Below are 16,720 nucleotides of genomic sequence, written 5' to 3' on the forward strand. Positions count from 1 at the left end.
ACCGCTATTCAAGATTCTGGCCAAGTCTCAGCTTCAAACAGTTCAGACGGATGCTTTCGACTTCTTCCAAGCTAGGAGGAACTGCCGAAAGCATGTTCTGCAGGAGTGCACTATTAGGCACGAACCTAATAGACTCCTGGCTTCCAGCATGTGGGGGGCGGACCTCTTCCCAGAGTCCGCTGTGAATGAGGTGCACCACGAGGCTGCTAGGCTCAACCAGAGCCTTAGGGCTAGGTGGGGCATCTCTTCTAAGAGGAAGCAAGAACCCGCCCCTGCTGCTGGTAAGAAACTCAAGAAGTCTGGTAGAAGGTTCCAGCCTTACCAGAAACATCAGCAGCAACAGCAGTTCGTTCAGGTCGTCCCAGTTACCCAACAGGGACAACCATCGACTTCGAAACAGGCCCAACCCATCCTCCTGTTGTCCCCTCAGTCGCAACCCTCAACCTCCTACGCAGTCTCGCCGGCCTTCAACTCTATGTATGAAGGTCAAGCTTACCCAGCCTTTAATAGGCTTTCGAGAGGTAGCAGGGCGAGAGGCCACTTTCGCCAGCGTGGCACAGGGAGAGCGGCAAGGGGAAGGCAATTCAGAAGAGGGCGCGGAGGTCAACCCGCCCAACAACAGTGAGGCTCCCCAGGTAGGAGGGAGGCTGTTCCTCTTCCGTCACAGGTGGGGGTTCAGCAAATGGGCACAGAGCATCGTGTCCAAGGGATTGGGTTGGAGTTGGATCAAGATCCTCCTCCAATCAAATCATTTTATCAGGAACCATCAAAGGAATTGACAGATTACGCGGAGGAACTCCTTCAGAAAGGAGCTATTGCGAGAGTCAAGCATATAAAATTTCAAGGTCGCTTATTCAGCGTGCCAAAGAAAGGCTCAACAAAAAGAAGGGTAATCTTAGACTTGTCAAAGCTAAACTCTTTCATTCGTTGCGACAAGTTCAAAATGCTTACCATCTCGCAAGTAAGGACTTTACTTCCCCGTGGGGCCGTCACATGCTCCATCGATCTTACAGACGCATACTATCATATCCCTATAGCCAGGCACTTCCGCCCATTCCTAGGCTTCAAACTAGGAAATCAGACGTTCTCATTCAAAGTGATGCCCTTCGGTCTGAATGTAGCCCCCAGGGTATTCACGAAAATAGCAGAAGTGGTAGTTCAACAGTTGAGAACTCAAGGGATAATGGTAGCAGCATACCTCGACGATTGGTTGATCTGGGCACCAATGGTCGAGGAATGTCTCAAAGCCACAAAAAAGGTAGTTCAATCTCTGGAACATCTGGGGTTCCAGATAAACAAGACAAAATCCAGACTTACTCCAGAGTCTCGTTTTCAGTGGCTAGGAATCCAATGGGATTTGTCTTCCCACAATCTGTCAATTCCAGTGGCCAAAAGGAAAGAAATAGCCAAGTCTGTGAAACAATTTCTCAAATGCAAACAAACATCAAGGAGAACCCAGGAAAGAATCCTAGGTTCTCTTCAGTTTGCCTCAGTGACAGACATCCTCCTGAAAGCAAGGCTGAAAGATATAAACCGAGTTTGGCGATCAAGAGCAAACGCCAAATCTCGAGACAAGTTGTCAGTAATTCCACAGATCCTTCGCAATCAGCTCCATCCATGGACAAAAGTGAAGAACCTGGCCAAACTAGTACCCCTTCAATATCCCCTTCCAGTGTTAACCATTCACACGGATGCCTCCCTGTCCGGGTGGGGGGGATATTCTCAATTCAAGCAAGTACAGGGAACTTGGTCAGTTCAGTTCCGCCAGCTTCACATAAACGTCTTGGAAGCAATGGCAGTATTTCTTACCCTGAAGAGACTTCTTCCCCCGAAAAAGTCTCATCTAAGACTAGTTTTGGACAGTGCAGTGGTAGTTCATTGCATCAACAGAGGAGGGCCCGGGGTCCAATCCAAACATGTGAACCATGTCATGATAGCCATCTTTGCACTAGCAGACAAACACAAATGGCATCTGTCCGCCACTCACCTGGCGGGGGTAAGAAATGTGATAGCAGACGCTTTGTCCCGGTCGGTCCCTCTGGAATCAGAATGGTCCCTGGACGACAGGTCATTCCAGTGGATATGCCGGAGAGTCCCAGGTCTCCAAGTGGATCTCTTCGCCTCACAAGCGAACCACAAGCTCCCTTGCTATGTGGCCCCCAACCTGGACCCTCTGGCTTATGCCACGGACGCCCTGTCGTTAGATTGGAATCAGTGGAGAAAAATTTATGTTTTTCCTCCAGTGAATCTTCTTTTGAAAGTCTTGAGCAAGCTGAGGACTTTCAAGGACTAGTAGCTCTGATTGCTCCAGACTGGCCCAAGAGCAACTGGTATCCTCTGCTTCTGGAATTGGGTCTCCGACCTCAACGGATTCCCAATCCCAAGCTGTCACAATCAGTACAAATGAGGACTGTGTTCGCTTCCTCAGGAATTCTTCAGACCCTAACTTTATGGACTTCATGAAGTTTGCGGCTAACAAAGATGCTAACATTGATCCACAAAACATTCTCTTCCTATAATCAGATAAGAGAGAGTCAACTATTAGACAATATGACTCAGCTGTTAAAAAATTAGCATCCTTCCTGAAAGAATCAAACACTACAACCATGACAGTTAACTTAGCTATATCCTTTTTCAGATCCTTGTTTGAAAAAGGTTTAGCAGCTAGCACTATTACTACTCATAAATCGGCTTTGAGGAAGATCTTTCAGTTGGGTTTCCAGATAGACCTAACAGAATCTTATTTTACGTCTATTCCTAAAGCCTGTGCTAGACTTAGACCTTCTCAAAGGCCTACTGCAGTCTCATGGTTCTTAAATGTTGTCCTCAAACTAGCCTCAGATACTGACAACTCGTCTTGTACATTCATAATGCTTCTTAGAAAGACGTTATTCTTATTAAGCCTAGCTTCAGGAGCTAGAATTTCGGAACTGTCGGCTCTATCCAGAGATGCGGGTCATGTGGAATTCCTCCCCTCAGGAGAAGTTCTGCTTGCGCCGGATCGTAGCTTTTTGGCTAAAAATGAGGATCCTCTTGCAAGGTGGGCTCCTTGGAAAGTCATCCCACTTCCGCAAGATCCTTCTCTTTGCCCAGTATCAACTTTAAGAGCCTTTCTATCTCGCACATCCTCAAGATCCTCAGGTTCTCTCTTTATGAGAGAAAAAGGTGGTACTTTATCAGTAAAAGGAATTAGACAACAGATCCTTTACTTCATTAAACAAGCCAATCCTGATTCATTTCCAAAAGCACATGACATCAGAGGAGTAGCCACCTCAATTAACTACTTTCAACATATGAACTTTGAGGATCTTATAAAGTATACTGGATGGAAATCTCCCACAGTCTTTAAACGTCACTACCTAAAGTCCTTGGAATCTTTAAAATTTTCTGCAGTAGCAGCGGGAAACATTGTTTCTCCTGATTCTGTATAGTAGTCATAGTATAGATCCAGGTCTCCTTTCTACCTACCTCGTCCAACATGCCTGACCCTATTGCCATGCTACTCGGATACTCTAGCCTTAGCCGCTGAGATCATTTTGGTGGATTGTCCCTTATTTTTTTGCTAGGGACATCCACACTATGTACTTATAATGTACTTCAGTGTCCCTACCCTTATTTTTATGCTAGGGTAGGACACAATGTGTTTGTATATTATGTAAATATCTTACTTAAGTGAATCTATTTTGTTAATTTGCATTGCATTACTGGATATTACTATGTTTAATATAAGTTAATTTTAAGTACTTTATATTGTTTGCTTTCTTTATCATGTCATGTTTTAGGGATAAGTTAGCTTTAAGTACTTAGTTTGTATACTGTAATGTCCCTGATTCACTTATATTATATACCTCTTTTTTACAACTGGTTTTCATTTGTCCTTATTCCCATCTTGTCTGTTTCTCTGGTACTCTTTCATAGGCCGACACGAGCTGAGCCCAGAAAAGGGATTTTGACGTAGGAAAAATCTATTTCTGGGTGATTGGCTCGTGTCGCCCTATGAAACCCACCCTGTCTTTGTTTACCCACCCTGCAGGACAAGATGTTCATTGATTAAGGATGACCGCTAGGGGCGCTGCTGTCCGTGGCGTCAGTAGTAGTAGTAGTAGCGGCCGCATCACCCTTTAGTATCAGCTCTCTCTGGTGGGGATTTTAGATTGGAAGGTCTAAATGGTGAATGACTCGTGGTAGTGATCCCACTCGCCCCTATTCTCATACCGACACTTCTTTTATAGAGTGTGCGAGTCAGTTTTACTGACATTTTCTTAATTTTGTTTTTCTCTGGTAATTTTAGATTAATTTTACCTAGAAAGAATGATATTAAGGATACTTTCATAGGGCGACACGAGCCAATCACCCAGAAATAGATTTTTCCTACGTCAAAATCCCTTTTATAAACAGTCATTCACCTCCTTTCCCAATTAGAGCTAATAGATTGTTTGAGACACTGGGTATAAATAGTTTACAAATATCTCCTGACGGTATAATTACCACCCCATTGGACTATGAATAAAATAAACACTTTCATACACTATACATAGAGGGGTCTGAATCACAGTATGGAGTAGGTTATGCAGCAATATCTCAAAACAAAACAAACAAGTTCTCTCTTCCTGACAATGCCTCAGTCTTTTAGTAAAGTTGTGTCCAGTCATATCAGCAATGACAATTATAAAGGAAGTAACATTTAATAAATTTGTGATTTCTAGTAATTCAACAAGTGCTATAGAATCCACTTGGTTACAACCCAAAAAATAACCTTGCTCATCAGATTCAGTTTTCACTCCATAAATTATATAATACATAATGGAAAAATCTAGAAATAGTATTATGTTGGATTAAAGGAAACAAAAAGGCTGATAAAGCAGTTAAAGAAGCAGTCTATATGATGAGAATAGATAACGAAAACATCCCTATTAGTAACTATATAAAATGTAGAAACAGGTACTATATTGAAAATAGCAAATTTAAGGGGGCCGGCTGGCCAATACCATTTTTTAAGGACAGTACTTTGACATTCATACCACTTAATAAGGTGACTTGGGACATCTCCAAACCACATATGATTTTTGCCTCTGACCTTCGGTTTTGTGACGCCACGGCGATTTATCCCGAAAATAACCATTTTTCAAATTCTATCTCCTCCCTTGATATTTAATATTAAGACCTGGGATTACTACTATATATAGACCTGATGCAGAACTCCAATTAAATGAGGAGTTTTTTTTTCTAAGTCATTTTTTTTTGCTAGATATGAATTTTTCATTATGGTAAAAAATAAACCCTATAAATCAGGAGAAAAATTTAGAGAAACAAAAACGAAAAAAAATTTTTTGAAAAAAGGGCTTGATTTGATTGTTCTAAAATGTCTTTCTAAGTTATATACCAAATTTCAATGCTATAGCTTTAAAACTAGGTGAGAAGATAGAATTTGAAGGTCAATAGTATAGTTTTGAGACACGGCTATTCAAAGTTTTCCTTTCTATTTTTATAAAGACTGTTAATAAATAATGATTATTGGGTATTATTAAACCAAAACTATGTTATTGATCATAATTTAATCATAAATGAAGATCCCTTTGCTCATATATCGTACCCTGGGGCATTGCGTCAGGCAAGACGAGGCACTCCTTCCTATGCAACACTCTCTCTCCTTCACTAACTTGGCTTATTACAGTGAATTTTCTTCTTCTTTATGTTAGCAAGTTGTCTTTTCCTCTTTGGCATGATGAAATTCTTGCCAAAACAAAGATAAACTGATGTAAAAGCAAGCGAACGTCAGAAGTGAAACTCTAACGTGTACAAACTTTTATGTTTCCTCTCGCACTGAACGGAAGTAAGCTGTCAACCTTCCCTTCTGCAACTTATGGAATCTCTAAAGATGCCATTGCTCACAATTTATTTGACAATAATTATCGAAATTTACGATAACAGAAGAAATATTGCATTTTCTTGTACGGCTCAATGTTTTTTGGCTTATTGAGTTACGTTTACTAATTACCCTGTAACTACAAAAGTAAGAGGAATTTTGACTAAATATTTTGTATACGCATTCTCTTTTGCCATACAAAGCTCCGTGAATTTTTTCATGACTGCATTATTTGCCCTATACTCTCATATATAGGGGTACCGGCCAGCCCCCTTAAGCAATTAAAACCTAGCTTTGGAAAATGGAGCTCATCATATAAAAAAGAGAGGCATACGCAAGTAATTCTGACATCTTCAATTACTAGGTCTTACTCATCTGAATCTTGGACATTTAATGAATAATCCACATGACCCTCCTCCTGAATGTTCTGAGAGTAAGTAATGTTAACAATTAAACATTAGTTGTGTGATCATCAAAAGTATAATCAGCACAGGCTGTCAAGTTTTGGAACTACATAAATTGATAAGTATAATTTTGTCAGAATCTTCAACACATTTTATAAGACCAATTTTTTTTTTTTTTTTTTTTAAGAATTTTAGTTTTCAATCAAATATAAAAATTAAAAATGAATCATGAAAATATACACATCTTACATATTCTTTATAAACTTTTTAAGAAATACAAATTTTTAAAATTGTCTTTACTTTATCGTGATTATCATCATTGTTAATATTTTTTATTTTGTGTATGTAAACTTACAAATATATTGTGTGTGCATACCAGTGTAAAAGATGCTCTGCATATGTTTATATATGTGTTAAATGTTATTTTCTTTCATCAGAGCACTGAATGACTTCATTAGTCCCAGCGCTAATGTATTCCATTCCATTCCAATCCTTCAGGCCAGCCTGTCTGACCTCTTCCTTTTCTGTCCTCTGCCAAAAGTAGAAGGGTCTTTTCTTCTCTCTGGTTGCATTTTACATGCTACGTAACACCATGTATCTTTCAGTATGCAGTATGTATAGTGTATTCTGTGATGCCCAAAATTTGTTAGTAGATCAGATTGCAAAGAGAAGGACCACACGGTTGGAATATGGCCTTCCTTGGAGTAGGTAAAACATACCAGTTACCTTCGGGATATACAGGATTGTGATGGAGTGGTTGAGGTGGCAACAAGAAATGAGCAAAAACATGGTTAGGCCGGAAAGAAATTGCTAGATCACAATGAGTAAGAGTATTATGTAAGTAAGTAGCAGAACTTTATGATGCATATATAATGCTTGCATTACTCTGTGGAGCAGAGATGTGGGCACTTACAAATTAAATGAAAACAAGTCTGAGCAGATTCAACAATGAAATTCTAAGATTTATGGGAAGATCATGTTACACATTGGGAATTTATGGAGAGATGTGTTGTCTCAGCTTAACAAATAGACTTGGATTGCAAAGATTCAGATGGTTAGAACATGTGATGAGAAGAGCATTTAGCAAGAAAGTAGCAGATAGAGGGTAGTCAGTCAAAAACCAGCAGGAAAGTTGAGAAAATTGCTGAGAAAGGAACCCAGATGAAGATCTAGAAATGATAGTTATTTGGAGAAATTGCACAATGCAAAAGAGAGTGGAGAGTCCTCAGGTCATGTCCTCCCCTGCAAAAGAAAAATCTTGTGTAAAAACAGTAATGATAATGATGATGTTGATTGCCATGTGTACTAAGCAGTTGCCTGATGGCAAGTATGTACTATTTCCTTTACAGTTCCTATTAACAAGTTCTGTATTCCAGTAAATATGGATGGCAAGGCTGGAGCTGTTGGATTCGTGTCTGTCTTGTTCCCAAAAGTATATCCTGTGGCACTCTTAAAGATAGATGAAGAAACAAAGGAAATTGTTCGTGATGCCAATGGTTTATGTGTCAAATGTCAGCCAGGTGAGAAAATTGGTATTCAGTAATATTTGATGTGAGGTTAAATTGAATTTTGTGGTGTATTTGGTCCTGAAGTTTCCTCAATATTAATTAATAGGAAATATTTTCAATACAATTACTTGAATTCAACAATACAAAGCTTTAATTTTTTGTTTTGGCTAAGATTTTGTTTTGAAACATTATTTAAATTTTTAGTAATTTCCGTACCAATAATATTTGTATGGTATATGGTTTTTTTTAGGTGAAGCAGGTGAATTCATTGGGAAGATTGTCAAAAATGACCCTGTACGAGATTTTCATGGTTATGCTGATGAAAAAGCAACAGCCAAGAAGATTGTGAGAGATGTATTTGTAAAGGGAGATTGTGCCTTCCTTTCAGGTAAATATTTTGCTTATAACAATTTCTGTTTTTTAATGTTCTGAAAAAATTTGAAATGTCTTGTCTGGTGTATCTGCAACCATTCATATCTGCAGATCATGTATTTAACCATAACAAACTCATCAATTATGTTGAGCTCACATTGCAGTTACCATGTCACCAGACACACCAGTTTTGAAATTGTGAAATCTGTAGTATCAGTGGACTTTTTGTTTGCATTTAACTACAACTATGTCCAAGAGAATTTGTCAAGGCTTTGTGCTATGCTGGTACTTTCACAACTGCACCTGTGATGTTTACCAAGGTTGATTAGCAGACCATTTTTTATACTACAATCATTAGAGGACTTACTGCACCTGTAAGGACAATGAGTATTCAGGTCTATAGTCGATTCATTTAAGGTAGATTCTTGCGCCTACGAGACGTTTGTTTGGCGGCCTCTGATTGGCTGGTAGCGGGAAGCAGACTGCTCGCTCAGTGGGTCATATTTTCGTTTGTAGCTTAGAAAACTAGCAATATGTTTACATTTCTTCATTTATCTCACGTTTTACAAAAGATAGGAAAGTTTTGGTCATACCTAAGGATTTGGTATTAAATGTACAATTAAATAATCTTTTCCTGAAATCAATAAGTTAAAATACAAAGGAATTACAACGAGTAGAAGTGAAGGGAGAAACATTTCATTCTTTATACCTGTTTTTATTCATCATCGGATTTTGCATAATTCATGAGATCAAGATAAAATAAAATCTTGTGTTATTAAACAATAAAACACCCTGAATACGCTGGTGCTTTCAGATTTTAGATACGTGTAATATGTAAAGAGAAAATGAAGAATATGTCTTATTATGTTGCATTCGTGCTTGACTCGGTTTGACAATAGTGCCCAGACACATCGTTGGGTCTGGTCCTCTCAGCTAGAGCCGTTGGCGTGTTGGCAGTTGCCAATTGGCGATATGAGAAGTTTGCAGTTTCGAGACTATGTATTCACCGAATTATTATGTCCTTATATTTTCTATAAATAAATGCATAGAATTCCCATTATGACTTTCGAACATTTTTATTCAAATATCATATATGTCCGTATTTCTGGACATATCTGATAAAAAAAGTAAATAATCAGATGGATGCATCTGGTATCGTTGGAGGTGTAGGCTGGCCGCGGGCGCGAAATTCAGTCCAGGAATGAATTTGAAATCTACGGACCTACTTCGCACTCTTCAGCTCATCCTTAGTTTTAATGAGGTTGGTTTCAACATATTGTTTCTAATTTTCTTATATGAATATATTTTCAAACTTAAGAGATATCAGAGACTTAATTGAGTGATATGAAATAATAATCTCAGTGGAGCAATAAACAGCAACGAACTAAGCAAGATTTTTTTTTCTTTTCAAGCAGATGTCTCAAGATGACAGCATCATTCGTCGCACCGTTTCCAGATTTGCAAGTCAAGCTCGCAACATTATAATGAATGTTCATCGTTACTTCAGCTCACAGTGGGGAGCAGACTCAAGAAATGAAGTATTTGAGAAGACCGCCAAAGCTACAGGAGTGCCAACCAACACAGTGAAAAAAATCAAGCGACAGTCATCTGAATGTGGTAACGTCCCCTTCGCTTCACCTGTATATCCCAGGAAGAGGATCCGAGTGAAGGACAAGGTGGATAGTTTTTGTACATGAACTTCCCTGCCAGATATATACTTAGCTTAGGTCTCTGACGTCACGACAGAAAATTCAAAACTCGCGGCACACGCTACAGGTAGGTCAGGTGATCTACCTTACCCGCCGCTGGGAGGCGGGTGTAAGAACCAGTCCCCCTTTCTTGTCAGATTATTTTCTGTCGCCGGCTGGACAACACCTGTTGTTCAGTCCTTACGATAGTTAAAATTCGTTCTCGTTGCCGACGATTTGGATTTTGGTGAAGTACACTTTGTTTGTTGGCTTGGCATACGCTTTTTGGACTGTTTTTTGGATTTTTCTTTTGGATTTCTCTTACATATCTATAATCATGGATGATTTTGAAGTTAAGAAACCTAGTTTATTTAGGGTTTGTTCAGAGAAGGAATGTAAAGTTAGGCTTCCTAAAGCTGCATTAGATCCTCACTCGGTAAGTGAGTCGTGTAGAGGGAATGAATGCTCTTTTATTAACCCTTGCAAAGAGTGTGAGAATTTGGATGAGGATGGTTGGAAGGCTCTCTCTTCTTATGTGAGAAAGTTAGAGAAGGATAGGGTGCGCAAGGCTTCTTCAAAGAGTTCTAGTAGATCGAGGGTGAGTGAAGTTGACGCTGAGAATCCTGTAGTAGAAGTAGTTCCTTCTCCAGTTTCAGCCCCTGCGCCCAGCTTTGAACCCGAAGATTCGTTTTCGGAAGTTGCTTCTGGGAGAGCCTCGATCAGGAGTAAGGAGAGCCTCGCTCGCTCTCGACAAGGTAAGAGTGATGATAGTGCAAGTGATCAGTGCAGAGCTGCACCTAGTGCAGTGGAGGGTGCGTCTGACCGGCTCACTAACGCTTCCAGGCCTAGACCTCTTCCAGACTCCCAGACCCAGTGGAGGAGGAAAGTCGAAAGCCGCAGGAAGGTTAGGGAGAACCCCCATCGGTCAGGCGTCCCCTCCGGGGGTCGGCAGTTCCTGTTGCTCGTTCCAGGCTGCCTTGGATCGAACCGAAGAAGGAGTTGTTGCGCCAGTGCTTCTCGTCATCTTCGTCGCCTTCTCCTCAGCGTAGATATGGAGCGCATCGGAGTCGTCTCGCCCTCTCAAGAGGCCCTGGAAGGATCCTTGCGCCCTTCCTTCCAGCCCCGAATCCTTCGCGGAAGAGCCAGAAGTGGAACGCAAGAGAACCAAGATTTCGTCCGGTTACGCTTCTCCTGTTCGCTCTCGGACTTCATCCCCTGTAGAGGAGTTTAAGAGATCTCCTGCGCGTATCCTGGCGGGTCTGCAGGCGCAGATTGCGTCTTTAGCGGAGTCTATTGCCGGGACTTCTCATCGTCGGAAGGACGCCTCACTTCCGGTGAAGAAGTCTAAGAACGTTCCTTCGGCTAAATCTCCTTTGGCTAGAAGAGCTTTTGAGCCTGTTAGTAGGAGGTCAGAAGTGCAGGCTGGAGCTCGGGATCTTTCTCCGAGTAGGCTCTCCTCTCTTCCCAGCAAGAGTTGTGAGCATGTAAGGCGTAAGGAGCCAGACAGGCTCTCTCCTCAGGATTTCCGCTCCTCTTCAGTTAGGCGTCAAGAGCTTGACAGACGTCAAGAGCCTCGTTTTCGTCAGGAGCGAAGGAAGAGTTCTTCGCCTGGTGGCCACTCTCCTTTTGACGGACGCTCGGAGCCTAGTAGGCATCAAGAGCCTAGTAGGCGCCAAGAGCCTAGTAGGCGCCAAGAGCCTGGTAGGCGGCAACGGAAGTTTTCTCCTCCGTTAGATCACTCCCGATTGGATAGGCGCTCAGAGCCTTGTAAGCGCCGCGCTTCTGACAGGGATTCATCTGGGGATGTTTTCTCTCCCCGTGGCAGGCGTCAAGAGCCTGGCAGGCGTATTGAGGATGGCAGGCGCCAAGAGTCTAGCAGGCGCAGAGAGCCTGATAGGCGCTCTCCCTTATCCAGACGCTCTTCTGTGGAGTTAGAATCTGTTTCCGACAGACGGGCCTCCACTTGTAGGCGCTCTCCTAGTAGGCGCTCCCCAAGTAGGCGCTCTCCTAGCAGGCGCTCACCAAGTAGGCTCTCTCCTGGGAGGCGCTCTCAAAGTAGGCGCTCTCCTAGTAGGCGCTCTCCAACTAGGCGCTCTCCTAGTAGGCTCTCTCCTGGGAGGCGCTCTCAAAGTAGGCGCTCTCCTGGTAGGCGCTCCCCGTGTAAGCGCTCTCCCGGTGGTTTTTTCTTCCAGTAGCGCTCGTCTAGTAGGCGCTCTCCGAACAGGCGCTCTCCAAGGATTAGCTCTCCTCCGGGCAGTAGAGCTTCTAGACGTCATTCTTCGGAAGAATTTGTTGCTGATTCGGAGGAAGATTTGCCCAAAGATGCTTCGGTTTCTTCGTATAAGAGACTTACAGACCTCCTCTTGCAAGATTTTGGGGAGTCTCTTTCGGCCGTTGCTCCTCCGTCTCCTCCGTCCTTATTTTCAACGACCAATACGGCTAAGAAGTCTTCAGTCGTTAAGATGAAGCCTACAGTGTCTATGAAGAAGGCTATGAAGAACTTTGACGACTGGTTGCTTTCAAAAGAAGAGAAGGGCAAGACAGTTTTTCTTTTCCCCCGTCCAAGCTGACGGGTAAGATGGGGTTCTGGTACGAGTCAGGAGAGCCCTTGGGTCTAACTCTTCCCTCTTCTGCAGACTCGGACTTCTCTTCGTTGGTCGATTCCGCACGTCGCTCGGCGCTGAATTCTGCGAAGACGACGTGGGGTATGAGCGAGTTGGATCACCTTCTGAAGGGAATGTTCCGAGTCTTAGAAGTTTTTAACTTTCTTGACTGGACCCTGGGAGTGTTGGCTAAGAGGACTCAAGAGCAAGACACTCTTTCGCCTGAAGACCTCCACGCAGTTCTGTCTTGCATGGACAAGGCAGTGAGAGACGGTTCCGGGGAAATTGCTTCACTTTTTGGTGGCAGGAGTGGTAAAGAAGAGGGCCGTTTTCTGCTCTTTTCTTACCAAGGCGGTTTCTCACGCACAGAGAGCTTCCTTGCTGTATTCACAGCTTTCCCCGCAACTCTTCCCCAAGAAGACTATTAACGATATCTCCAGCTCGTTATCAGCAAAAGCGACGCAGGATATGCTAGCTCGCTCGGCTAGAATTCCGAAACCTTCGTTTCAGCAGAAGACGAAGAAAGAGGCTCAAAGTAGGCAAGAACCCTTTCGAGGAGGACCTTCGTCTCGCTCTTCTTCCTCCAGAGGTTCGAGACCACCTAGAAGAGGAAGGACCTTCTCCCGGTCTATTAGGGCCAAGAAATAGTTCGGGTGTCCTCCAGACAACTGTGGGTGCCAGACTTCTGAACTTTGACAGATGTCTGGGCACGAAAGGGGGCGGACAACTGGTCCCTCGCGATCATCAAGAGGGGATACCTCATTCCCTTTATTTCGAGACCACCCTTGACCACCACTCCAAGGGCACTGGTGGCCAAATACAAAGACCCACTAATGAATCAAGCCCTCGCTCTAGCGGTAGAGCTGATGTTAGAGAAAGAGGCAATAGAGATGGTTCAGGACCCTCTTTCAGCGGGGTTCTACAACCGTCTGTTCCTAGTTCCCAAGAACTCAGGAGGATGGAGACCGGTTCTGGACGTAAGCGCCCTGAATGTCTTTGTGAAGAAGAGGAAGTTCGCTATGGAGACGACGTCATCAGTCTTAGCAGCTCTTCGTCCCGGGGACTGGATGGTGTCGCTGGACCTTCAGGACGCTTACTTCCATGTGCCGATCCATCCTTCTTCTCGCAAATATCTCAGATTCATGTGGGGAGGGAACGTTTTTCAGTTCAGGGCCCTATGCTTCGGCCTTTCCACGGCCCCCAAGTATTCACAGGACTGATGAAGAACGTTGCCCAGTGGCTTCATCTCGAGGGAGTGAGGATTTCCCTCTACTTGGACGATTGGCTTATCAGGGCCAAATCCAAGGAGAAATGTCTGGAGGACTTACGAGTGACGTTGGATCTAGCAGCTTCTCTGGGTTTGCTAGTGAATTTCGAGAAGTCACAGCTAATCCCCAGTCAAGAGCGTATCTATCTGGGGATTCTGATGGCTTCTCAGGTTTTTCGGGCGTATCCGTCCCCCAGAGAGGATAACCCGAGGTTTGGGGAAGGTAGCAATCTTTCTAGAGAAAGATGTATGCACAGCGAGGGAGTGGATGAGTCTGTTGGGGACACTCTCCTCGCTGGAGCAATTCGTTTCTCTAGGAAGGTTGCACCTCAGACCCCTACAGTTCTTCCTGACGAGGAACTGGGATCGGAAATCTCAAGGCCTGGACTTTGCGTTCAAGATTTCGCAAGAGATAAAGGAGGATCTACGTTGGTGGCTAGACCCTCTATTGTTCAGGGAAGGCCTTTCCTTGCAGGTTCGGAACCCCAACCTAGTGTTGTATGCAGACGCTTCGGACAAAGGTTGGGGAGCTACTCTCGGGTCGAGAGAAGTGTCAGGCACCTGGATGGGGGATCAGGTGTCCTGGCACATCAACAAGAAGGAGCTAACAGCGATTTGGTTAGCTCTCAAGACCTTCGAACCCCTTGTAAAAGGGAAATATGTTCAGATCAACTCCGACAACACTACAGCCCTGGCTTACGTTCGGAAACAGGGGGGGACTCACTCTTTCTCCCTGTACGAGACAGCGAGATCGCTCCTCTTGTGGTCAGAGGAAAGGAACATAAGGCTTCTCACCAGGTTCGTACAGGAGAAAGAAAATGTCAGAGCGGATCTGCTAAGCAGAAGGAATCAAGTCCTTCCCTCAGAGTGGACTCTGCACGCGGACGTATGCCAGGAGCTGTGGAGGACGTGGGGCAGGCCCCATCTCGATCTATTTGCGACCTCCAGGAATGCGCGGATAGATCTATACTGCTCCCCTATTGCAGACCCAAGAGCAGTGGCAATAGATGCATTCTGATGGATTGGAGGAATCTGGATCTTTACGCGTTCCCGCCTTTCAAGATTATAGGGGAAACGTTAAGGAAATTCGCAGCGTCAGAGGGAACAAGGATGACGTTGATAGCTCCGTTCTGGCCCGCCCACGACTGGTTCACAGAGGTACTGGAATGGCTGGTGGATGTCCCAAGATCCCTACCTGTAAGAGTCGATCTGCTCAAACAGCCCCACTTCGACAGGTTTCACAAAAACCTCCCCGCTCTCAGTCTGACTGGATTCAGACTATCAAGAGTCTCGTCAGAGCTAAGGGCTTTTCGGCAAAGTCTGCAAGGGCTATTGCCAATGCACGTAGACCTTCCACATCTAGAGTCTACCAGTCGAAGTGGGATGTTTTTAAACGCTGGTGCAGGACTCATAAAGTTTCCTCCTCCAGTACCTCTGTGACTCAGATTGCAGATTTCCTTATCTTCCTGAGGGAAAATGCGGGTTGGTTGTCTCCACCATCAAGGGATACAGGAGCATGCTTTCCTCAGTTTTTCGTCATAGAGGATTAAACATATCTGAGGACAAGGACCTCCATGATTTAATCAGATCGTTTGAAACGGTTAAAAGAACCTCCTCCTTAGTGCCTAGCTGGAATCTTGATGTCGTGCTGCTCTTCCTGAGGTCCTCAAGGTTCGAACCTCCCCATGCTGCTTCATTCAGAGACCTTTCGATGAAGACTCTTTTTCTCTGTGCGTTAGCGTCAGCGAAGAGGGTCAGCGAGCTGCAGGCTCTAGAAGGTGAGGTAGGTTTCCAAGGAGGCTCCGCGGTTTGCTCTTTTCTTCCGGCTTTCCTAGCCAAAGAATGAAAACCCTTCTTCGCCGTGGCCCAGGAGCTTCGAAATCAAAAGCTTATCCTCCTTAGTTGGGACAGAAGAGGAGAGATCTCTTTGCCCGGTGAGAAGCCTGAAATATTATCTTCAGAGGAAGAAAAGACTTGCTGCTAATGAGAGCAATCTCTGGTGCTCTGTAAGGGACCCCAGTAGGCCCTTATCTAAAAATGCACTCTCATTCTTTATCAGGAATATTATTAGAGAAGCACACACTTCTTGCAATCAGCAACAGTTTAACCTTCTGAAAGTCAAGGCGCACGAAGTACGGGCCATCGCGACGTCTTTGGCTTTCAAGAAGAATTTGTCATTACAAAACCTTATGAAGGCCACTTTTTGGAGGTGTGAATCAGTCTTCTCTAATCACTACCTAAGGGACGTATCGATTACGTATGATAAGTGTTTTGGGCTAGGTGGCCCTTAACGTATCGGCGGATTCAGTGCTGGGGCAGGGAGCTGAAACACATCCTTTTTAATCCTTTTTCCCTGTTAGTTTTAAGTTTGAGTTTTTTGGTTGTACGAAGGAGGTTGCAGGAGGCAGCTCCTTCTTTCGTATACTAATGTTAGTATTTGGTTAGGTGATCGGTTGTGCTTGAGGCTCCTTGCAATTGGTAGTGATAGGCTCTGGCATGTAAGCGGGTTGATCCCCATTGACCAGATCCTGCTTGGATTCTGCCAAGTAAGTGGACTCAGTTCCCATTGGTAGACCCAAAGAGTTCTTCAGCCATAGGTCACGCCCTCGCTGAGACTCTTTAGGCAACGCAGACTAATAGACAGTAACTATCAAGTCTTCTGCCTAAATCAGGTAAGAACCAGAGGTTTATATTATGTATTCCTTTAACATGTGTTGTCCCCACTTTCTAAGTAAGTATGTGTCTCTTTCCCTCCACCAAGGGTGTCAATCAGCTAAGTATATATCTGGCAGGGAAGTTCATGTACAAAAATGATATTGTTAGTATACAATAAAGTTTTGTACATACTTACCTGGCAGATATATACGATTGATGGCCCGCCCAGCCTCCCCTCAGGAGACAGGTGGAAGAAAATAACCTGACAAGAAAGGGGGACTGGTTCTTACACCCGCCTCCCAGCGGCGGGTAAGGTAGATCACCTGACCTACCTGTAGCGTGTGCCGCGAGTTTTGA

The 16,720-nt window shown here is 43.8% G+C and overlaps 1 protein-coding gene across 6 annotated transcripts in view; it reads left to right on the plus strand.

The window, feature by feature from the left end:
* LOC135216379 (long-chain fatty acid transport protein 4-like) overlaps window positions 1–16,720 on the plus strand; it is a 447,308-nt gene that overhangs the window by 327,655 nt on the left and 102,933 nt on the right. For all 6 annotated transcript variants that reach the window (XM_064251648.1, XM_064251647.1, XM_064251650.1 and 3 more), the window contains exons 11-12: window positions 7,647–7,790; window positions 8,029–8,166. In XM_064251648.1, coding sequence (XP_064107718.1) covers window positions 7,647–7,790; window positions 8,029–8,166 — 282 coding nt within the window. The remainder of the gene's footprint in view (window positions 1–7,646; window positions 7,791–8,028; window positions 8,167–16,720) is intronic.

The sequence above is a fragment of the Macrobrachium nipponense genome, chromosome 6 (genome assembly GCF_015104395.2).
Source record: "Macrobrachium nipponense isolate FS-2020 chromosome 6, ASM1510439v2, whole genome shotgun sequence".
NCBI lineage: Eukaryota > Metazoa > Arthropoda > Malacostraca > Decapoda > Palaemonidae > Macrobrachium > Macrobrachium nipponense.